The sequence below is a fragment of the Zalophus californianus genome, chromosome 3, assembly GCF_009762305.2.
Source record: "Zalophus californianus isolate mZalCal1 chromosome 3, mZalCal1.pri.v2, whole genome shotgun sequence".
NCBI lineage: Eukaryota > Metazoa > Chordata > Mammalia > Carnivora > Otariidae > Zalophus > Zalophus californianus.
In genome coordinates, this window is record NC_045597.1 from 133,653,541 (window position 1) to 133,677,711 (window position 24,171).

General features: G+C 36.3%; 1 protein-coding gene across 6 annotated transcripts in view; it reads left to right on the forward strand.

Annotated features, from left to right (window-relative positions):
* The window catches only part of UBR3 (ubiquitin protein ligase E3 component n-recognin 3), a 225,045-nt gene that overhangs the window by 115,585 nt on the left and 85,289 nt on the right, over positions 1 to 24,171 (forward strand). For all 6 annotated transcript variants that reach the window (XM_027588550.2, XM_027588549.2, XM_027588553.2 and 3 more), the window contains 2 exons: positions 7,062 to 7,211; positions 18,715 to 18,848. In XM_027588550.2, coding sequence (XP_027444351.1) covers positions 7,062 to 7,211; positions 18,715 to 18,848 — 284 coding nt within the window. The remainder of the gene's footprint in view (positions 1 to 7,061; positions 7,212 to 18,714; positions 18,849 to 24,171) is intronic.

Consider the following 24,171-nt stretch of genomic DNA (forward strand, 5'->3'; position numbering starts at 1 on the left):
TAAATAAGGCACACACTTCTACCAAGCTAAAACATTTTTTAAGAGCATAATAATGTGCATAATACATCATCTAAAACTATATGAAAGCAAAGGTAATCATCTCTTCCTATCTTCCTTTTAACCTCACCCCTCTGGGATAAACTATTGTAAACAGGCTTTCTTGCTTCATATGAATACATGTTTTTTCTGAAATAAAGTTATACTGTACATAAGGCTGTGTACTTTGCTTCCTTTTTTTTAAAAAACTTAATATATCATGAATATCCCTGAAAATTATATATAGTATATATAGATCTCTTTTTATCCCAGATTTCATTATGCACACATGTGTGTGTACATGCATGCAGTGTTACATGAATGGGATTAATATACACGCTTTTAATTTGTGTTTTTTTTCTTTTTCTTCCATGACCTGTGATTACAACTTGGTTTGTGTATTCTGTTTTTCTCTATATTCGTATAATCATATACAAACATACTATTATTATATGTTCATTTAATCTTCTCCCTTTCTTCCTCCTTCCGCCTCTTCCGCTTTCTTCCTTCCTTGTTTTGGTCATTGTTTACTTTACCAGATGAGATCACCCTTCCCTGCTTTGTACCTCAGTAACACTTCTAAGTCTTTACCAGTAGTTCTGATTCAGCAGTTCTCAACCTTGGTGCACATTAGAATCATGATAGCCTCCTTAAGGTAATATCTGTGCGTAGGCTCCACTACAGACTAGTTAAAGAAGAGTCTTTGGGAATGGGGTTCAGGCATAGCAATCTTTTGAGAGTTAGCAGCTGATTCTAAAGTGCAGCCAAAGTTGAGAACCACTACTCTAATTTAGTGTTTCTTTTCTTTATTTGGGGACAGGTAGGAAAAGCCCATAATAGTCCATAAAGAAGTAATTTACTCAGCCATGTCTTTATTATTGGACAGTCACTTTATTTTCAGGGTTATTTATTTATTTATTTTTTTATTCTGCTGTAACTAATAGTGCTGCAGTGAACAGTCAACCTACGTTTCTGAAATTGGAATATCACTGTATGTATCTACTTTTTGATAGCCACTAGGTGGAGATAAGTGTTTATATATGGTTTTAATACATATTAACCAAAATTTACAAAGATCTAGTTATAGTGATGTAAATGTGACATTTAACTCATATTTTTCTATGTGTTGCCAGTTAAAAGTACTAAAAGTACAATAGTTCTTTCTCTTAGAATTTTTGGGTTTAAGAATTTGACATTATCTTACAAAGCTAAATTTAGTTTCACCATATGATCCAGCCATCATGCTGTTAGGTACTTGCCCAGTTGATGTAAAAATATAGGTCCACACAAGAATCTGCACATGAGTGTTTATAGAAGCTTTATTTGCAATCTCTCAAAACTGGAAGTAGCCACTGGAAGTAGCCACTGGAAGTAGCCAAGATTTTTTTATTTATTTGACAGAGAGAGACACAGTGAGAGAGGGAACACAAGCAGGGGGAGTGGAAGAGAGAGAAATAGGCTTCCCACCAAGCAGGGAGCCCGATGTGGGGCCCGATCCCAGGACCCTGGGATCATGACCTGAGCTGAAGGCAGACGCTTAATGACTGAGCCACCCAGGTGCCCCGCCAAGATGTTTTTCAATAGATGAATGGATAAACAAATTATGGTACATCCATATAGTGGAGTACTATTCAGCAATAAAAAGGAATGAACTATCAAGCCATGCTAAGACATGGATGAATCTTAAATGCATATTGCTTAGTTAAAATAGTAAGTCTGAACAGGCTATATACTGTATGTTTTCCATTTATACAACATTGTGGAAAGGCCAGAACTGTAGAGACAGTGAACAAATGAGTGGTTGCCAAAGTTGGGGAATGGGCTTAAATAAGTGAAACACAAGGTATCTTTTAGAGCAGTGAAATTATTCTGTATGAGACTATACAGTTGGATACATAACACTATGCATTTATCAAAACTTTATAACAGGAAGAGTGAATTTTAATGTTTGCAAGTTTAAAAAGTCATTTAGGAGGTTGGAGGTCCCAGGATGGACTACAGAATGTGACAAGAGAATCTATATTACAAATTCATGAAACAACCTCATTTAGGGTAAGTAACTTTGGAAATTAGAGGAGTCTGTAATACTGAAGACAAAGGGAACTACACATAAGCACTGTACTCTAGTTGATAACATGTCTCCTGTGGCAGTATGTGTTTCCTCTACAGAAACCACTATCCTTATATACTGAACAGTTAGGTAAATGGATGGTGGATGATGGGAGCCAGATTTCTCACTGTTGGAGTAAGAGGTAATAGATAAGCAAGAGGAGAAGGCTGGAATGATTCATGTGGGTAATAGATTAGAGTTAGATACTGAAAGGGCTCCCAGTGGCCAAGCTAGAACAATTTATGCAAGAAAATAAATAGTATCAGATTATAACCCTGAGTATAAAATAAATATCCTGAATTCATACTTATATAAATAAATGATTGAATAAATAAATGAGGAAGAATAGACAAATTCCCCATGCAGAAGAATTCCAAACAGTTTATGTAGGTAACTCACCCTCAAGCAAGTGGAATAACTCCCGACTCCTTAAGTATAGGCTGTGCTTTGTGACTTCATTCCAAAAAGTACAGTGTGGAAGGCAGGGGTGGGGGTGCGGAGTAATGTTACAGTGGAGGAAGTTGGCAAACACTACCTTCACCAGATGACCTAGGTAAATATCAACAGCGATGTCATGTTGATATTATGTACCTTTGAAATGGTGTGATGAGAATGGTACTTTACCTCAGTGGTCTTCCTCCCTAAAACCCATAACCTAGTCCTAATCTCGAGAAAAACATTAGATGAGTTACTATTAAGGAACATTCTACAAAACACCTGGCCAGTACTCCTCAAAACTGTCAAGATTATCAAAAACAAGGAAAGTCTGAGAAACTGTCACAGCCAAGAGAAGCTTAAGGAGACATGACAACTGAATGTAATATGGTATCCTGGATGGGATTCTGGAATAGAAGAAGGATGTTAGGTAGAAACTAAGGAAATCTGAAGGAAATACAGACTGTGGTTAATATATCAACATTTTACCAATAAAAATGGATCAGTAATATACAATATTAGTTCATTGTGACAACCATACCACCTAAGGTAAGATGTAAAAGGAAACTGGGTATATGAGAACTCTTTGTAGTAGCTTGAAAACTTCCCTGCAAATCTAAAATTATTTTAAAATGAGATTATTTTTTACCAAGTAAAAAAAAGAAGAGGAAAGCAAGAATGATGGTAATAAAAATGATGGCCAACTCAGGACAATACATCCTTACCAGAATAAATGATAATGTGCAGTGAGAGTTTGCTGTTGTGGCAGTTGTCACAGGGCAGTCAGATTTCTTAGTAGAAAACAGTAAACTCTAATAGTGTGCCTAATTTATGAATAGTAACTCACCTAGTGGGTTACTAGCAAGTACTCAGTTGTAGTTAAAAATTAAAGGGTATTGTATATTTTAAAAACGAAATAAAATGCTTAAAATTTTAGATCAGTTTATGCAATAAAGAAAATTCTCTGCACCTACCACTGGGCTGCAAACCACATTTCACCTTGTGATACTAGTGTTTTGCAGTTGACTGTTCCCTCGAGGAGGCCTAATGCTTTCAAACAAAAATATGTCATAATTTTGAGGGCACTAAATATATCTTCCCTACATCAGTTATCTTTCCTTTCTTCTGTTCATCCAAGAAAACTCCGTAAACGCAAAGACAAAGCATGCAACAAGATTTTTGATTGTTTTACAAATACTTATTTTAGTTTAAATTAATCCAAAGAATTCATGTCAAAGGTAAAAGTAAAGGCAAGGCTATTTTTAATCAAAGATTAATTGTATGTGAAAATAGATTTTAAGCAATTTAAACCAACATTAGAATAAGAAATTTTGCATAACAGTGTAAACTCTTGAAGTGGAATTGTAATATTCATGAATACTGAAGCTTTTCACTTTGGTGATATTAAAATGAGGAGTTAAATAAATAAGTGTTAAAATGCTGCCGTTGGAAAATGATTTTTAATCCCTTAAATCAGAAAATATCTCAATGGAAACACTTCTATCGCTTCAAATATTAGCTTTCATGACACATATCTTAGTAAGGCAGAGTTCTTCAATTCTTTGGAGAGTTTACATACTGTAATTAACATACAGCAGAAATTTTGTCAGCAGTTACTATGTAACAAACCATCCCTAAATTTAGTGATTTAAAACAACAGCTATTATTTCTCCTGAGTTAGTGGGTTGGCTGGTAGTTTTAATTTGGACCAGACTTTTCTGTGAAAGGTTTAACTGGTTGGTTGAGATCTGCTGTTCAGCTGATTGGGACTGAGCCAAACTGATGGGACAACCTGACTTTGCTCCATGTGGGCTCTCCTCCTCAAGCAAGCTAGCCCAGACTTATTCTTATATAGGTGTGTCATGGTGGAGAGCACAAGAAAGAGAGAAGAGAGAAAGCATGCAAGGTCATTTGAGCCCTCGTCTTGGAAAACCATGTTACTTCTGCCTTATTCTCTCGACTAAAGCAAATCAAGACCAGCTCATATACAAGGAGTGGGGAAATAAATTCTGCATCTTGATGGGAGGAGTTTCAAAGTCACATTGCAAAGATCATAGATACAGGGAGGGAGGAGTGGAGAATTGGGGCCATTTTGCAGTCATTCTAAAACAGTGATTGTAAACAGAACTTTGGTAAATTTGAAATAGTATTCAGAAGAATCACCTGCTTAATTCAGGTAGTTTTTTTTTTAAAGATTTGATTTATTTATTTGAGAGAGAGAGAATGAAGAGAGAGAGAGAGCACAAGAGAGGGGAGGGTCAGAGGGAGAAGCAGACTCCCCGCTAAGCAGGGAGCCCGATGTGGGACTCAATCCCAGGACTCCAGGATCATGACCTGAGCCGAAGGCAGTCGCTTAACCAACTGAGCCACCCAGGCGCCCCTAATTTAGGTAGATTCTTTTCTGTGCATGTAAAACCAAACAGGTGAATTAACTATTGCTTTATTTTGCCTTTATTGTAACAATATTCCTTATGGTAACTTAAAATAGGCACTATTGTTTTTAAAGGGCAAGTGTCAATTTTAAACAGAAACACATTTTAAATTTTATTTATTATTATTTTTTAAGATTTTTATTTATTTGACAGGGAGAGGCACAGCGAGAGAGGGAACACAAGCAGGGAGAGTGGGAGGGGGAGAAGCAGGCTTCCCACGGAGCAGGAAGCTGATGTGGGACTCAGCCCCAGGACCCTGGGATCATGACCTGAGCCGAAGGCAGACGCTTAACGACTGAGCCACCCAGGCTCCCCTAGCAGCTTCTTTGATAATGTGTTTTGCTATAAGGATTTCCCTGAAGTTTTCAAGTTGATTGTACCAAGATATAAAAAAGGAAAACTATGTGTGTGAGATAGCATCAGTGACATTTTAGTTCTTTAGCATCTAATCTCAGACAATTCTTTCGTGTCACTTTAAGTCAGGTATTTCTGTGTTTTCCTTTGAACTTGAGAGCAATCAGTTACATCCCCTCTTTTCTGTACTAAAGTTTTCTCCCTAAAAAAACAGAGGAATCACATGTCAAATCTTTTTTTTTTAAAGATTTTATTTATTTATTTATTTGAAAGAGAGGGAGAGAGAGAGCACAGAGGCAGAGGGAGAAGCAGACTCCCTGCTGAGCAGGAAGCCCAACATGGGGCTCCATCCCAGGAGCCTGAGATCATGACCTGAACTGAAGGTAGCCAGTTAATCAACTGGGCCACCCAGGTGCCCCTCACATGTCAAATCTTAATGGCCTCTGGTACTTATTTTGAAATCTTTTCATTTTGACCCATTAATCTTATTTTCATAGACATCGAGCTTTCTGGTTCTGATTCTGTTCTGGTCCCATTGTATTCTATTGTTAATTTTTTTTTCCTCTCATTTCTTCATTGGCTTCTTTTTATTTCCATTAATGCTGGGCATCATCAAAAGTTCTCTTTTAGGTTTCTGCCCCCATTTCTTCTCAGTAACTCTTAATACATATTAGATATGTTTATTTGCATGATCTTTATTAAAATGTATCTAAACTGGACATCTTTCTTTTTCTCTTTCTCTCATGTATTTTTACCTATTTATTTAGATATGCCTCCGTCTTTTAAATATGTCACACATCACTTTGGTTTTTCTGGTCTTCCCAGGCCCCTCTACTTACTTCTTTGCCACTATGGACAGCACCATGATCTTCATAGGATCTAAGAGTCTTTATCTGAATATCATTATTGGTTTTATCTATTAAAACCAGAGGATTACTGTTATTTTCTATAGTAGTTCTGCCTTATTAATATATATGGTCATATCTAAATGATTTCCCTACATAAATAAATACATGTTGATTATCATTATTGCTAAGATATAATCATTAGAATTCAAAATAAAGGAGAAATCGTTTGTTCCTCTTTTATCTCCTAGTAAATATTGCCGTTCTCCCCCCAGGAGTTGTCATGTTATTATAGATTTTCCTTCTGAAGTGCCTCAAAAAAAATTAAAACAATCTCCTCCTTATTTCCTTTCCTTCTGTGTTTTGGTTTCACTTTTTATATGTGAATGATACAACATTTGAAGTGTATTTAACCCTAAAAATTAAAATCTTTCATTATAGGGGCTCCTGGATGGCTCAGTTGGTTAAGCTTCTCCCTTCGGCTCGGGTCATGATCTTGGGGTCCTGGGATCAAGCCCCTCATTGGTCTCCCTCCTCATTGGGCCGTCTGCTTCTCCCTCTGCCTGCCGCTCTCCCAGCTTGTGCTCTCTTTTTCTCTCTCTAACTCTCTCTCAAATAAATAAATAAAATCTTTAAAAAAATAAAATCTTTCATTATATTCACTCTGCCTTTTTTTTTTCTGAGTGAACGTTTTACTTCAAGGTTAATTTTTTCCATAGTTTTATTACTATATAACTCTATTGGTATTGAAGCAAAAAATTATTTGAACTTGATTTTTTTCTCCATATTTTCATTGAAGAAAGATTTTTCTCCTCAGGAATAAGAGCTGTAATTTTTCCCCCCCCTCAGATTCTCCTGAGAATGATATTCCTATGGAGATCACAACAGCAGAACCACAAGTTTCTGAAGCAGTATATGATTGTGTTATTTGTGGACAGAGTGGCCCCTCCTCTGAAGACCGACCTACAGGATTGGTTGTACTGTTACAAGCATCCTCAGGTAAAATCAAAGTAATTTTTCAATGGGATTATTTTAGAGCCAAAGTATATACAACATATTAATAAATATCTGTATTAATTGAAAGTTATATCTTTGGATATAACTATAGATCTAAATAGCTAGGATCAATTTAGATCTGTATAGCAAGGATTTTAAATTTGATTATATCTGACTTTCCTGGACATGAGTGTTAGAAGAAGCCCTTAACAGAGAAGTTTCTCTATATGTTTACACAATCTTTTTCCTTAAAGTGTGATGGTATATTACTAATGCTAGATGGCCAATAATGGAGTTCAGCTTTCTTAACAATTTAGTTGTTTTAAAATTGGGAAGCATTTTAAGCCCAGATATATTGTCAGTTTAAATATTTTAACTACATAAAGACACATTCAGGTAGTTTTGCTTTTATTTCTTGAGCTACTAGAAGCAGTAATTCTTTTTTTTTAACTATGTTAATCACCATACATTACATCATTAGTTTTTGATGTAGTGTTCCATGATTCATTGTTTGCGTATAACACTCAGTGTTCCATGCAGTACGTGCCCTCTTTAGTACCCATCGCCAGGCTAACCCATCCCCCCCACCCCCCTCCCCTCTAGAACCCTCAGTTTGTTTCTCAGAGTTCATAGTCTCTCATGGTTCGTCTCCCCCTCCAATTTCCCCCACTTCACTTTTCCAGAAGCAGTAATTCTTGAAACAGCCTGTTGAATGGTATCTTTGCCAATGAAATTAAAAAAAATTTTTTTAAATTTTATTTATTTTAGAGAGTGCATACACATGAGCCGGGGGAGGGGTAGAGGGAGAAGGAGAGAATCTCAAGCAGACTCTGCACTGAGTGGGGAGCCTGACATGGGGCTCCATCTCACCACCCTGAGATCATGACCTGAACTGAAATCAAGAGTCAGACATTTAAGCGACTGAGCTACCCAGGTGCCCCTAAAAATTTTTTTTGAAAAATTTTTGAAGGATTTGTCTGAATGTTCTCTATCCTTTCCCATGCTAAAGTATTTTAAGATGTGATAACCCTTACACACTCTAGTCCCAATGAATTCAATCCATTTTTTCTTTTTTTTTTTTTTTGAATTCAGTCCGTTTTTAACAGGAGTTTGTGTGAAGCAAAAAGAAAATAAAATTCTTACACATTTCTCCTGAGCACTTTTTCTAGGGTGTTTATTCTCTGAATTAGTATAGTAAAGTGGAAAGAGATATGCATCCCCTGAGTTCAAATACAGGTATTGCTTGACATAATCTGGCCAAGTTTGTTGCTTTCTTTTAACTATAGAGATAATATTGACTTCAGAGGATTGTTGTGTTGGTTAAGTAATGTAATATAGGCAAAAGGATCTAATATGATGCCTGCTAAATTAGTTTCTCCTCTTGTTACTTTTCTTGCTTAAAAATAAAATTGATTTGGGAAACCCCACTTGAATAGGATATTGGGGTAGAGCTGTCATGAGAAATGCCTACTAAAGAGGAAATGTGTGGGGTACCTGGATGGCTCAGTGGATTAAGAGTCCACCTCTCGATTTTGGCTCGGGTCATGAGATCAAGCCCTGTGCTCAGTGGGGAGTTTACTTTCCCCTTCTCCCTCTGCGCCACCCTCTTGTCCTACGCACATGCATGCTCTGTCTCTGTCCAATAAATAAATAAATCTTTAAAAAAAATAAAAAGGAAATGTGTAGGAGTATTGGCTAACTAGTTTTGTAGCTATTTCTCTTTTCTACTACTGTGACAAAACTAACCTATTAGATTTTTGCCACTTAACTCTTTTTTTTTTTTTTAAAGATTTTATTTATTTATTTGACAGAGAGACAGCTAGAGAGGGAACTCAAGCAGGGGGAATGCTGAGCAGGGAGCCAGCCTGATGCGGGGCTCCATCCCAGGACCCTGGGACCGTGACCTGAGCTGAAGGCAGACGCTTAACGACTGAGCCACCCAGGCGCCCCAGCCACTTAACTTTTTATAACTTCTTCACCAAATACTTTGTAATCATCAGTGTAATGTTTTATTTATGCCTTCATTCATTCATTCCACAAATATTTGTTGGGAACCTAGGTGCCAGATACTGTCATAGAATGAAAGAAAGCAAAACAAAAATCTCTGCCCTAATAAAGGCCGAGTTTTTGTTTTTGTTGTTTTAATCTTTATTTATTTATTATTTTATATTTTTAAAGTTGCTTTGACCAAATTGTCACTTCATTTAACTCCTTTTCATAATTTTGTACACTAGCTAAGCTTATTAAAATTAGATAATTCCACTATGTTGTAGCTCTTTTATCTTTTATAGATAGAAGGAAGTGAATAAGAAACTAACATGAAAAAGCGTTAGATCTCTTAAAGAGTGATTTTAATTGGGAACTGTAGCAGGTGAAATCTCTGGCTGTTTCCTTATTTTCTTTCAGAGCCTCACACACCTACTGATATCTTGCATTTTACCCCTCTCTACTTTTTCCTTACTTCTGACATCTTTTTTTTTTTTAAAGATTTTATTTATTTATTTGACACAGAGAGAGACAGCGAGAGAGGGAACACAAGCAGGGAGAGTGGGAGAGGGAGAAGCAGGCTTCCCGCTGAGCAGGGTGCCCGATGCAGGGCTCAATCAAGGGAGACACTTAACGCCTGAGCCACCCAGGTGCCCCACTTCTGACATCTTTCTTTATTTTGAACTGTCCCTTCTCTTTTTCTTTTATCTTTTTAAGTTTGAATATGGAACGTTTTATTTTATTTATTTTTTGTTTCAAGTTTTTATTTAAATTCTAATTAGTTAACATACAGTATAATATTAGTTTCAGGAGTAGAATTAAATGATTCACCACTTACATATAACACCCAGTGCTCATCAAAACAAGGGCCCTCCTTAATACCCATCATGCATTTAGCCCATCTCCCACCCAACTCCCGTCCATCAACTCTGTTTGTTCTCTGTAGGTAAGAGTCTCTTATGGTTTGCCTCTCTTTTTCCCCCCTTTCCCTGTGTTCATCTGTTTTGTCTCTTAAATTCCACATATAAGTGAAATCACATGGTGTTCGTCTTTCTCTGACCTGTTTCTCTTAACATAATACACTCTGGCTCTATCTATGTTGTTGCAAATGGCAAGATTTCATTCTTTTTGAAGGCCAAGTAATATTCTATTGTGGGTGTTATAACACACACACACACACACACACACACACACACACACACACACACACACACACACACACACACACACACACACACACACACACACACACACACACACACACACACACACACACACACACACACACACACACACACACACACACCCCCCCCCCCACATCTTCTTTATCCATTCATCAGACATTTGGGCTCTTTCCATAATTTGGCTATTATTGATAATGCTGCCATAAACATGTGTCTCTTTGAATTAGTATTTTTGTATCCTTGGAGTAAATACCTAGTAGTGCAATTCCTGGGTCATAGGGTAGTTCTATTTTTAACTTTTTGAGGACCCTCCATACTGTTTTCCAGAGTGGCTGCACCAGTTTGCATTCCCACCAACAGTGTAAGAAGGTTCCCCTTTCTCTGCATCCTCACCAACACCTGTTGTTTCCTGTGCTGTTAATTTTAGCCATTCTCACAGGTGTGAGGTGATACCTCATTGTAGTTGTGATTTGCATTTCCCTAATGATGAGTGATGTTGAGCATCTTCCCACGTATCTGTTGGCCATCTATATATAGTCTTCTTTGAGAAAATGTCTCTGCATGTGTTCTTCCCATTTCTTAACTGGATTATTTGTTTTTTTGGGTGTTGAATTTGATAAGTGCTTTATAGATTTTGGATATTAACCCTTTATCAGATGTGATTTGCAAATAACTTCTCCCATTCCATCAGTTGCCTTTAGTTTTGTTAATTGTTTCCTTTGCTATGCAGAAGCTTTTTATATTGTTGAGGTCATTTTTGCTTTTGTTTCGCTTGCCATAGGAGATATGTCTAGTAAGAAGTTGCTACAGCTGATGTTGAAGAGGTTACTGGCTGTGTTTTCCTCTAGGATTTTTATGGTTTCAGGTCTCCTACATTTAGGTCTTTAATCTATTTTGAATTTATTTTTGTGGACGGTGTAAGAAAGTGGTCCAGTTTCATTCTTTTGCATGTTGCTCTTCAGCTTTTCCAACACCATTTGTTGAAAAGACTGTCTTTTTTCCATTGGATGTTCTCTCCTGCTTTGTCAAAGATTAGTTGACTATATAGTTATGGGTCCATTTCTGGATTTTCTATTTTGTTCTATTGATCTATGTGTCTGTTTTTGTGCCAGTATCATACTATCTTGATGGTTACCACTTTGTAATATAGCTTGAAGTCCAGAATTGTGGTGCCTCCAGCTTTGCTTTTCTTTTTCAAGATTGCTTTGGCTATTTGGGGTCTTTTGTATGGGTTCCATACAAATTTTAGGATTGTTTGTTCTAGGTATGTGAAAAGTGCTGTTGGTATTTTGATAGGGATTGTATTAAATACGTAGACTGCTTTGGGTAATATAGACATTTTAACAGTATTTGTTCTTCCAATCCATGAACGTGGAATGTTTTTTTCATTTCTTTGTGTCCTCTTCAATTTCTTTCATAAGTGTTCTATATTTTTCAGAGTACAGATCTTTTACCTCTTTGGTTAGGTTTATTCCTAGGTAGGTTACGGTTTTTGGTGCAATTATATTGGAATCAATTCCTTGATTTCTCTTTCTGCTGCTTCATTATTGGTGTACACAAACGCAACAGATTTCTTTATGTTGATTTTGTATCCTGCAACTTTGCTAAATTCGTGTGTCAGTTCTAGCAATTTTTTGGTGGAGTCTTTCAGGTTTTCTATATAGAGTATCATGTCATCTGCCAATAGTGAAAGTTTGATTTCTTCCCTGCCTGTTTGGATGCCTCTTATTTCTGTTTGTTGTCTTGTTGCTGAGGCTAGGACTTCCAGTACTATGTTAAATAACAATGGAGAGAGTGGACATCACTGTTTTGTTCCTGATTGTAGAGGAAAAGCTCTTAGTTTTTCCCCATTGAGGATGATATTAGCTATGGCTTTTTTGTATATGGCCTTTATGATATTTAGGTGTGTTCCCTCTATCCCTTTTTAGTTGAGGTTTTTTATCAAGAATGGATGCTGTATTTTGTCAGGTGCTTTTTCTGTATCTATTGAGAGAATCATATGGCTATTCTTTCTTTTATTAATGTGGTGTATCACATTGACTGTTTTGTAGATATTGAACCACCCTTGCAGCCCAGGAATAAATCCCACTTGATCATGGTGAATATGACTATGGAACATTTTAACTACATAATGAAGTAAAGAGACTAGTGAAATGAACTTCCATGTCTCCATCAATCTTCAGTAGTCACTAACTTGGGCTAATCTTACTTATTTCCTGCCATGCCCCAAATTATATTGAAGCACATTCCAGACATCATTTCATTTCATCTATACATATTTCACTGTTTCAGTTAAAAAGAAGGTTCTTGTTTTTTAAACACAGCCACAGTCACTCATAAGTAAATTAGTTCCTCAGTATAGTAAAATACCTAGTCAGTGTTCAAAATTCCCTAGTTGTTTCTTATTTAATTTATTTGATTAATTTATAGTTAGGGGTCTCCTTGTAGTCTTTTAATTAGTTCCCTTTTCATCTCCCCTCTTCTTCCTCCCTTCTCCCAAGTAGGGGTCCTCCTACTCCTATATATTATACTTTTTTGAGGAAATTAGATTGTTGAAGAACATTTCGGATTTTGCTGAATATATCCCCATGATGTTTAACTTGTTCCTCTGTCCACTCTGTTTTCTGTCTGTTTGGGATATTAGCACTGAATGATTATTGCCTAGATTCATCAGTTCATCAGAGATCACAAATCTTTCATTTTTTGTTTGTTTATTACCTGAAATACTTCTATAAAAGAAATTTTACTTCATCAACTGTTTTGGTTACTCTGATGTATAAATTATACATGAAAGACAGGATAAATACCATATTCTTTCCCTTCATTTAGTAGTGCTCAAAGTATTGAGGTGTTGTATATTGAGTATTGAGTATAAAGAACAGTGGTTCTTTAGCACCTTTCCAAAATAGTTATTTTTGTATCATTATGATCTGATGATCTGTTGCAGTTAATTTCTTGTTGGTGATCACATTCTTATATCTTTGTTCAGTGGGAGCCTCTTAAGTTACTTCCTCAATTCTTTTGACACAAAACTTACAGACTTGTGAGTTTATATTTTCTGGCATGTCAAGTTATACCTTTCTGGCCCAGAAATTAGCCATCTCTCTAAGAAGCCTTCGTTTCTTTTATTGGTAAATTGTATTTGGAGACCACAATCTGGGTGCTAGTTGTGCTTATTGCTCTAGACCTTTTTATAGCCACTGATCCTTTACTGGCCTGACTTGAAACCATGCATTGAAGAAAAATCCTATGATTTCTCCCTTTAGTCTGTTGTGCTGAATTATAAACTCTTGATTAGGAACCCTTCAAAACACTGCTTAAGGGCCTTTATAGCAGTTCTATAAAGTTCTAAAGGTATTGCTTTACATGTTGTCTCACTATTGTGCAGAATGCCTGTTGTAAATATTATTGACTTGGGGAGCTTCAGTTGTCCATTGAATACAATGTTATATAATCTTTTACATTTTATTAATAACCACAGTCTTTGCAAAACTTAAGAAAGTCAGTGTTTTAGTCTTAGTGCTTTAAAAAACATGTAATAAACAAAAAACATGTAATAAGAAGGAACTGACTCTGGGAAGACCTGCAGATTGAGCTTTTTAAATCAAATATCAATGTTCTTATAGAAAAATGCAGAGTCAGATTAAAAACATGAAGGTCAAGGAGGGGAGATGGAGCTGTAAAGGAGCAGAATTTTTGTATACTATTGGAAGTTGATATTAATGTTTCCAACCTGACTGTTAGAAAGTTAACGGGTAACTAAGAAAAACCTAAAAAAGAAAAGAAATGGTAAGGGGAATCAATATGGTAAACTAGAATATTCACTTAATCGCAATAGAAAGTGGTAATAAACAAATTGAGGAACATATAGAAATAAAAAGCAAAAAAGCAGAATTAAGTCCTTTAAATCAGTAATTATTTGAAATATAAATGCATCCAACTCTCCAATTAAAAGAGACTGACAGAATAGACTAAAAGACATGAATATGCTGTCTATAGGAGACATTTTAGATCCAAAGACACAGATAGGTTGAAAATGGATGAGAAAAATTATTCCATGCAAATAGAAACAACAGAGAGCTGGGATGGCTATGCTAATATCAGACACAATAGATTTTAAGCAAAACATTGTCACGAGCAAAAAGGGCATTATATATTGCTAAATGAGTCACTCCATCAAGAAGATATAACAGTTATAAATATAATACATACCAATATAATACATTATAAATATAATACAAACCATACATACATACTGTATGTATTATATTTATATTATAAATATACAGTTATAAATATAATACATACAAGAAGATATAACAGTTATAAATATAATAATACTTGGGTGGCTCAGTTGGTTAAGTGTCTGACTTTGGCATAGGTCATAATCTCAGATCGAGCCTCATGTCGGTCTCTGCCACTCAGCCAGGAGTCTGCTTCTCCCGCTCCCTCTGCACTGCCCTTGCTTATTCTCTCTGTCTCTCTTTCAAATAAATAAATAAAGTCTTTTTTTTTTTTAAAGACGTAATACATACCAAACAGGGGCACCTGGGTGGTGCAGTCGATTAAGCATCTGACTCTTGGTTTTGGCTTAGGTCGTGATCTCAGGGTTGTGAGATTGAGCCCCCTGTCAGGCTTTGTGCTCAGTGCAGAATCTGTTTGGAATTCTCTTTCCCTCTCCCTCTGCCCCTCCTTCTCATGCTCTCTCTCTCTCAAAATAAATAATCTTACAAAAAGTATACCAAACAGCCCCATCTTAAATAATGGATAGAACAACTAAACAGAAGATCAAAAAAAGAAAACACTTCAGCAGTACCTGGGTGGCTCAGTCGTTTAAGCCTCCTAACTCTTGATTTTGGCTCAGGTCATGATCTCAGGGCTGTGAGATCGAGACCCATGTTGGGCTCATGCTGAGTGTGTAGCCTGCTTGGGAATCTCTTTCTCCCCCTTCCTCTGCCTTTTTCCCCTACCTCTCTCTTCCTCCCTCTCTAAATTAAACAAAAACAAAAACAAACCATTTTAACAACAGTATAAAACAGTTAGATCTAACCAACTTACATAGAACGCTTTATCCAATGAGAGTAGAATACGCATTTGTACATGGAACATTCTCCAAGATAGACTCTGTATGAGGTCACAAAAGAAGTCTTAATATATTTAAAAAGATTGAAATTATCCAAAGTATCCTCTCTGATCACAATGGAATGAAACTAGAAATCAGTAACAGAAGGAAAACTGTAAAATTCCAAGTAGGTGGAAATTAAAATAATACATTCTTAAACAACTACTGGGTCCAAGAAGAGATTACAAGTGAAATTAGAAGATACTTTGAAATAAATGAAAATGAAAACACAACATACCAAAACCTATGGGAAAATAGGGGAGATGAACTATGAGAGACTATGGACTCTGAGAAACAAACTGAGGGTTCTGGGGGGGGATGGGTTAGCCTGGTGATGAGTATTAAAGAGGGCACGTACTGCATGGAGCACTGGGTGTTATACGCAAACAATGAATCATGGAACACTACATCAAAACTAATGATGTAATGTATGGTGATTAACATAACATAATAAAATAAAATAAAAAACTGCAAAAAAAAAAAAACCCTATGGGAAAATAGTGCACAGAAGGAAATTTATAGCTGTAAATGTTTACATTAAAAACAAAGATCCCAAATCAGTAACCTAACTTTACACTTTAAGAACTAGAGAAAGAAAAGCAAGCTAAACCCAAAGCTAGCAGATGGAAAGAAATAAAGATTAGAGCATAGATAAATGAAATAGAGAATAGGAAAACAGTAGAAAGAGTCAGCAAAAGTTGGTTTCTTGAAAATATCATCAAAATTGACAGTTTTACAACTTGACTGGCCAAGAATAAAAAAATATACAAATCACTAAAACCAGAAATGAAAGTGTGAACATCACCACAGTCCTTAAAGAAATGAAAGACTATAAAAGAATATTATGAACAATTTTATGTCAATGAATTTGATATCCTAGATGAAATGGATAAGTTCCTAGAAACACAAACTACCAAAATTGACTCAAGAAGAAACAGAAAATTTGAACAGGTATTAAACAGTTAAAGAGAGTGAATCAGTAATCAAAAACTTCTCAACAAATAAAGGCCCAGGACCAGAAAGCGTCACTCATGATGCTACCAAACATTTAAAGAATTAACATCAGTCCTTCTCAAACTTAAAAAAAAAAAAAAAAGAAAAAAAGAGGGAATACTTCCTAACTCAGTCTATATTAACAGCCTTACCCTGACACCAAAGCCACATAAAAACATCATAAGAAAAGAAAATGATAGACCTAGTATCTCTTAGGAATATAGATGCAGAAATCCTCAACAAAATCCTAGCAAGCCAAATCCAACAATGTATTAAGAGGATTATATGTTACAGCTAATTTTACTTTAGTTCCTAGCATCTCCCTGCTTCTATTTCTTCTTTCTGCTGCTGCTGTAAATCTCTTCAGAACTTAGGGCCCACATTCATATACCTGATATTCCTTCCTGAAAAATGTTCTTCCCATGCTTACTGAGTCTTACAGTAATGTATGGCACTGTATGTTTATATCCCCCCCTTTTTTTGTCTGATATTTTACAATTATAAAATCTTAGTATTATTTTTTTCCCTCTTGCTATCTACCGCTTTTCCCAACTTTTCATTTTGAAAGTTTTATATCTACAGAATACTCTTTACCTGCACTCAACAATTGTTAACATATTGCCATGTTTGTTTTTCTTTCCCTTTCTTATCTATACACACACACACACACACACACGCATACGCACACATCCTTTTTAGAAGAAAATGGCAGATGTCATGTTTTATCTCTAATGCTTAAGAATGTATCTCCTAAGAACAAGGATATTCTTTTATATTATTATACCCAAGAAATTTAATATTAAAATCTAATATGTTCACATTCTTCGGATAATTTTTTTTATAACAGACATTTTCTTGGTTCAAGAAAAAGATCATGCATTGCATTTAGTTGTCATTTCTTTTTTTTTTTAAGATTTTATTTATTTATTTGAGAGAGAGAGCACAAGGTGGGGACTGGGGGGAGGGGAGAGTCAGAGGGAAAAGCAGACGTTCTGCTGAGCAGGGAGCCCAGTGTGGCGCTTGATCCTAGGACCCTGGGATCATGACCTGAGCCAAAGGCAGACACTTAACAGAATGAGCCACCCAGGTGCCCTTTAGTTGTCATTTCTTACTAGTTTCCTTGAATCTAAAATAGTTTCTCTAGGCCCCTTTTTAACATTTTGAAGAGCCTAGGTCAGTTGTTCTGTAGAATATTTCATTTTCTGGATTCATGTAATTATTTCCTTTTTAGGTTTAAGTTAAACATTTTCGACAGTGGCATTATATAAATGATGTTCCTTCCCATTCCATCACATTAGGAGGCTCATACTGACAGTTTGTCTCATTATTGGTGATGCCAACCAAGTTTGATCGCTTGGTTATGGTGGTAGGTAATCTCTAGGATGATACATTGAAACTCTGACACTTCACCCTTTTACTTGATGTTCCTTGTCTGAATCAATGCATGTGTTATCTGTTACTATTATTCTTTTCAATACTCAAATTATCTCGAATTTGGCCACCAGAACTCCTGCAGGTCCTCATGATGTGGCCCCTCTGTGTTTGAATACCTTCTTGCTCTTTATTACATTCCAGGCTCCCCTTGAACTTTTTCCCAACCCTGGGTGCAGTTTTTTCTTCAAGGATCTCTGTTTCCTTTTAGTGAGAAATAGTATATTTAGAACTGAAGTTTATTGATACTGGAGAATCATAACTTCTAGGCTTTTTCAGTGGACAGATTTTGAAAACCATTCATCCTCCATTGATCAGTTGATCATCCATCCATCCATACACCCAAATATCATACTAATATTTTAGTGTTATTTCAAAAAACCAAATATTGTCATACTTAAAAAAAAATTATTTGACAGGTGGGGAGGGGCAGAGGGACAGGGGGAGAGAGAGAGAGAGAGAATCTCAAGCAAACTCCACACTGAGCGTGGAACATGATGTGGGGCTCAGTCTCACAACCCTGAGATCATGACCTGAGCTGAAACCAAGAATTGGTTTAACCAGTTAACTTCACCAACTGGTGGCTTAACCAACTGAGCCACCCAGGCACCCCTGTCATATTTTATTTACTCTGTAGAAGAAACTAGAATATCACTTTCTGGGGGGTCTTTAAAAAATATTCTAATAGTAGAAAAATTAGGATAGCTTGTGTGATAAATAACAACTTTTGGTGAATCATGTTGAATCAGGTTGGTTATTTAATGAGCTCTCATTTTTATTGTTAATGTAGTTTTGGGGCAGTGTCGTGACAACATTGAGCCAAAAAAATTGCCTATCACTGAAGAGGAGCAGATTTACCCTTGGGATACATGTGCAGCAGTTCATGATGTGAGACTTTCATTATTACAGCGTTATTTTAAGGATGTAAGTACCCTTTTATCATACAGTATTTTTGTCTGCAAAATTGATGGTTACTTCTCTCCAGAGTTTTATATTTTTTCTTCTATCAAATGTCATTCTGATTTGGAATATTGAAGTTTATTAGAAAAAAAGTTAATATATGGATAGTAAAGAAATGGAAATCTGTTAATAAATAAAAATTTCAGGTTATAAATGTTATACCTATGTTTTAAATGTTGTTTATTGTGAGATATACACATTCAGTTCAATGGAATGATAAGTATTCACTCTATAAAAACTTTTAGATTTGGCATGAATATTTTATGAAGACTTTTGCCTCCTTCTTTTACTTTCATTTAAAGATATACAATAAGATCTCATTATGATGTTTTAAAAATATAAAGTAGGGGCAGATTTAATTCATGACTTCTGTGGTTTCTTGTGAACTTGGTAGGTTTTTTCCCAACTCTTTGCACTTAGGGGTTCTATCTAATGGCACTGAGGTGTTCTAAGTCTTGGAAGATCAACTTTATTTATTTAGTAGCACTTGCACTGTTAACTTCCTAGTAAAATTTCTGTACCATTTTTAATATTTTCTCAGTGGATTATCAAACAGGGTTTCCTTTTACCTGTTGTTTTTTGGATCTGCTGTATCTTAAATTAAGTACACATGTAATAAGAGCTTAAAATAGTTAAAATACATAGTGAAATATTTTTAGTTAGGTACATGAGAGGAATATCTTGATAGATTTCCAAATATAATTCTTTTTGCCCTTAATGCACTGGATTAAATGGAAGAAACTCATAGGAGAGGTGGAAGACAAAATACTTAATTAGAATAAACAATAACTGACCTAGTAATGATGAACATCAGAATAGGATGTGGTTCAGTAGTCTGGACTGAGGAGAAGGGTTCTGGCGGGTTCTGGAGGAGATGATGACTCTAGTTAGGGAGGTATTGTGTAGAGTAGAAAGAGTTCCAGTTGAGAAAGCTGGGGCTTGGTCTTAGCAATGTAAGCTTGCCAGATAAAGTCTAGGATTCACTTTCCTCAGCTATAAAATAGGGCTCATGTGGCCTTTCATACAGTCACCTACCAGGTTAAAAATTCCTTAGATCACTTTACACATTATAAAGGTCGGTATAAATGTATAGTGAAGTTTTTAATATTCAAGCTAGCCTTTTCAAAGGGCTCAGGTTAGGTAGGCCTTATAAGGCAGTTTGGGTTAGGTAATGAGGACCATGCTTCCATAGATTTTCAGAGGCTTTAAAATGAAGTTATTATTATTTGTAAAAAGAAGCCTCTGTGTGTATGTGTGTGTGTGTGCACGTGCGCATATATATGCACACATGCACACATTTTCACACTTTTTTCTTTATTGTTTCTTTGAATTTTTGCAGCATATATATATTACTTTATTAATTATAGACCAATAAATATCTTCATTTTGAAGAAAATGATGAAATCATGCTAAGTTCTCCTTTTGCAGAAATATACTACCACCTTTATTTAGATTTTATTTTGTTGCCATAATCCTGGTTTTAATTTTGTCATTTTGAATCACTTTAGAGTAGATGAGTAGAGATGAATCCTAGAGCCAAACAGAAAAGCAAAACAACTTGATTCAATGAAAATATAACCCGGACTTAAGAGCAAAATAAGTTTGAGGGAAGGGGAGATCTAATAAAGGAGAGAAAGAGTATGGTATCTCTTTCTTAAAGCAGCCGGAATAGTTATTCATATCTAGAAGAAAATCTCTTTTGTAAGAACTCTGAACTGAAATCTGAATTGAACAGAAAATCTCTATTGTGTGTCTGTCAGTGATGTGGGATTTTATTCTTAAATATATATATTTTTACACAATACTTTTTTACTTTCATCGTGGTTATTTTATGTATATCTGGCTTGCTCCCTGGTCTGTATACCTCTAGAGGTGTAGGGCTGTTCTCTTACATTGGTTTTATGGTTCCCTCAGGGCCTAGCATGTGCTGTGTGCATTGTAGATGCTTACTAGATTTTTTACTGAATTACTCTAGTATAGAGTACCAGAGTTTTGTAGGCAGACTGTACACAGCGGAAGAGTTACTATTAATAGGCACTGATTTTGATTACAGAATTGAACTCTAGACTCTGCTCTCTTCACATCAGTTGCATGCATTTTACAGAGTTAACCTATAGAATTTTAGTCATGCAAGATAGTACTGCTGCTGAAACTTGGAGTATTATATATGAGAGACAGGACCCAGTAGGGAGGGAACCTGAGCTTTGGAGTCAGGTAGACTTGGGTTTGAACTGGGGCTCTGCCATTTATAATTGCATGATCTTGGTAAACTTTTCATTCCTTTTTTGTAAGGTTTTAATAAATATTGAGGTTGTGAGGATTCAGCATTAAGCACTTCTTAGCACAGTGGTGAGCATGTCATTGAAGTTTTTCTAAAATATTAGTCTTGTGTTAGTAAATGTTTTTCTGCCTTTTTAAAATTCTATCTGATTCATATAAGAAATCTAACAGTTACATAGACAAATGATGCACTGATTTTAGTTTGGCTTTTTTTTTTTTTTAAAGATTTATTTATTTATTTGAGAGAGAGAGAGAGCAAGGGGAGAAGGGGCAGAGGGAGAGGGTAAGTCTCAAACAGACTCCATGCTGAGCGTGGAGCCTGATGTGGGGAGCCTGATCTCAAGACCCTGAGATCATGACCTGAGCTGAAACCAAGAGTCAGACGCTCAACTGACTGCATCATCCAGGTGCCCCCTGATTTTAGTTTTGAAAGCTGCCTTTATTAAAAAGAAAGATTAATTATGTTTTTATAATACATTGCCAAGAGAGCAGCTTGTTTATTAGCTGACTAACAACCATTCTAAAATGACCTAAATCTGCTGCTACTTCAAGTGGCTCCAAAACATAAAACAGAGATAAGCAGGTCTCTGTTGCTTTTCTGATTTGTAACAATAGAAGCTAGCTCACCTGCTGTATTTGATTTGTGCTGTTACACATCTTTAAATTGGCTAGGAAGGCGTTTTGCACTATGTAATGTTTTCAACTTTCAGTTACTCATGAAGAGTCTTGATTTAACATTGGAATTTTGCTTACTGTTGTTTAAAGATTATTTGGTTATCTTACATTATAGTGTAAACATTTCTTTCAATGTAAAAATAAAGTTTAAAAGTGTACTCAGTTTTAATGGCTTTCAAATCTTTCATCAAGTGCTGTCCCTTATGATGGACTTTGTTCCCAATATTGCTGTGGCATGGCCATCTGTTTACTACAGACTCTAGAGGGTAAACTGAAGTTCAGGCGCAAGTGTTTGACAGAGGCCAAACGAAAATTCAAAGAAAATTATTTTAGCAGGAAAAGTCTAAGCCTGTTTACAGGTTGAAGGGAAGGAATTAGTAGAGAAGGAGAGAAGGGTAAGTTGAAGATATAAGAGAAAGAGGAGATAAAAGCAATTAACTTTTAGAACAGATTTCAAAAGGGTATTGTAGTTGCTTATATAATCTGGGTCTCTTCTTTATTGCCTATTATATTAAACCTTTGTAAATGTTAAGGTACCTTTTGGGGTTATCTTATGACCAAATTTGTCTAGAAAAATGTATGGAGGGTGATGCATTATGCAGAGAGAAATTGGAGTCACGGAGACCAGTTAAGAAACTTTATTGAAGAGGTGCCTGGGTGGCTTGGTCGGTTAGGTGACCAGCTCTTGATTTCGGCTCAGGTGATGATCTCAGAGTTATGAGATCAAGCCCCATGTGGGCTCCCTGCTGAGTGGGGAGTCAGCTTGGGATTCTCTCTTTCCTTTATTCCCTCCCCACCCCTCCCCCACCCCACCTGCATGCTTGCGCATGGGGTTTCTCTCTCTCTCAAATAAATAAATCTTAAAAAAAAAAGAAACTTTATTGAAGAACCCACTCCCCCACAACAAATGATACAGACATGAATGTTGTAGTGGGAACAAAGAGGAGGGGCCAAAATCACAAGTTATTTAGGAGATAGAATCTGTGTGGTTTGGGAGCTAATAATGTGGTGTGAAGGAAAGAGTGTGATGTAGAATGACTCTTAGTTTTCTGATTTGATGACTAAAGAGATTGTGGAGTTTTTAAACCAAGAGGAAAAGAAAGATTCATGGAAAAAAATGACAAACTTATGCCACATTTGTGGAAAAAAACAAAAAATTTTATTTATTTATTTTAGAGCTCACACTTGCATGCAGTGGAAGGGGCAGAGGGAGAGAATCTTAAGTAGACTCCCAGCTAAGCATGGAGCCTGACATGGGGCTTAATCTCAGGACCCTAAGATCATGACCTGAGCCAAAATCAAGAGTGCAATGCTTAACCAACTGAGCCACCCAGGCACCCCAGGACACATTGTTTTATGTTATCTGAGGGACATCACACTAGAGATTTCTGCTTGGCAGTTGAGTATTTGTATCTGTCACTGAGGCAAGCGATCCAAGTTTGGAAGGTAGTTGAATGTACTGATTAAATCACTCAGGGAGAACAGTTTTAGTAAGAAGAGAGTAGCACAAAAAAATAGAACTTTGAGGAGTATAAATATTGAAGGGACAGGTGAAGAAAAAAGAGTCTTTTTTTTTTTTAAAGATTTTATTTATTTATTTGACAGAGACAGAGCAAGAGAGGGAACACGAGCAGGGGGAGTGGGAGAGGGAGAAGCAGGCTTCCCGCGGAGCAGGGAGCCCAATGTGGGGCTCGATCCCAGGACCCTGGGATCATGACCTGAGCCGAAGGCAGACGCTTAACGACTGAGCAACCCAGGCGCCCTGAAAAAAGTCTTAAAAGGAAGCCTAAACCAAATGGTTTAAAGAGATCAGAGGAAAATCAAAAGAGAGTAGCATTATGGAAGCCAGGGGGAAGTAGGCGTTTTAAGAAAGAAGTTGTTATTCCATTGTGTGTGTGTGTGTGTGTGTGTGTGTGTGTGTGTGTGTGTGTGTGTGTGTGTGTGTGTGTGTGTACACGCCACATCTTTATCCATTCATCTTTCGATGGACAATTGGGCTGCTTCCATAATTATAATACTTCTATAAACATAGGGGCACATGTATCCCTTTGAATTAGGACTTTTGTATTTTGGATGTATATACCCAGTAGTGTTGTTACTGGATCATAGGGTAGTTCTGTTTTTAACTTTTTGAGGAACCTCTGTACTGTCTTCCATAGCAGCTGTACTATCACATTCCCACCAACAGTGCACGGGGCTTCCTTTTTTCTCCACATTCTTGCCAACACCTGTTGTTTCTTGTGTTTTCGATTTTAGCCATTCTGACAGGTGTGAGGTGATAACTCACTGTAGTTTTGACTTGCATTTACCTGATGATAAATGATGTTGAGCA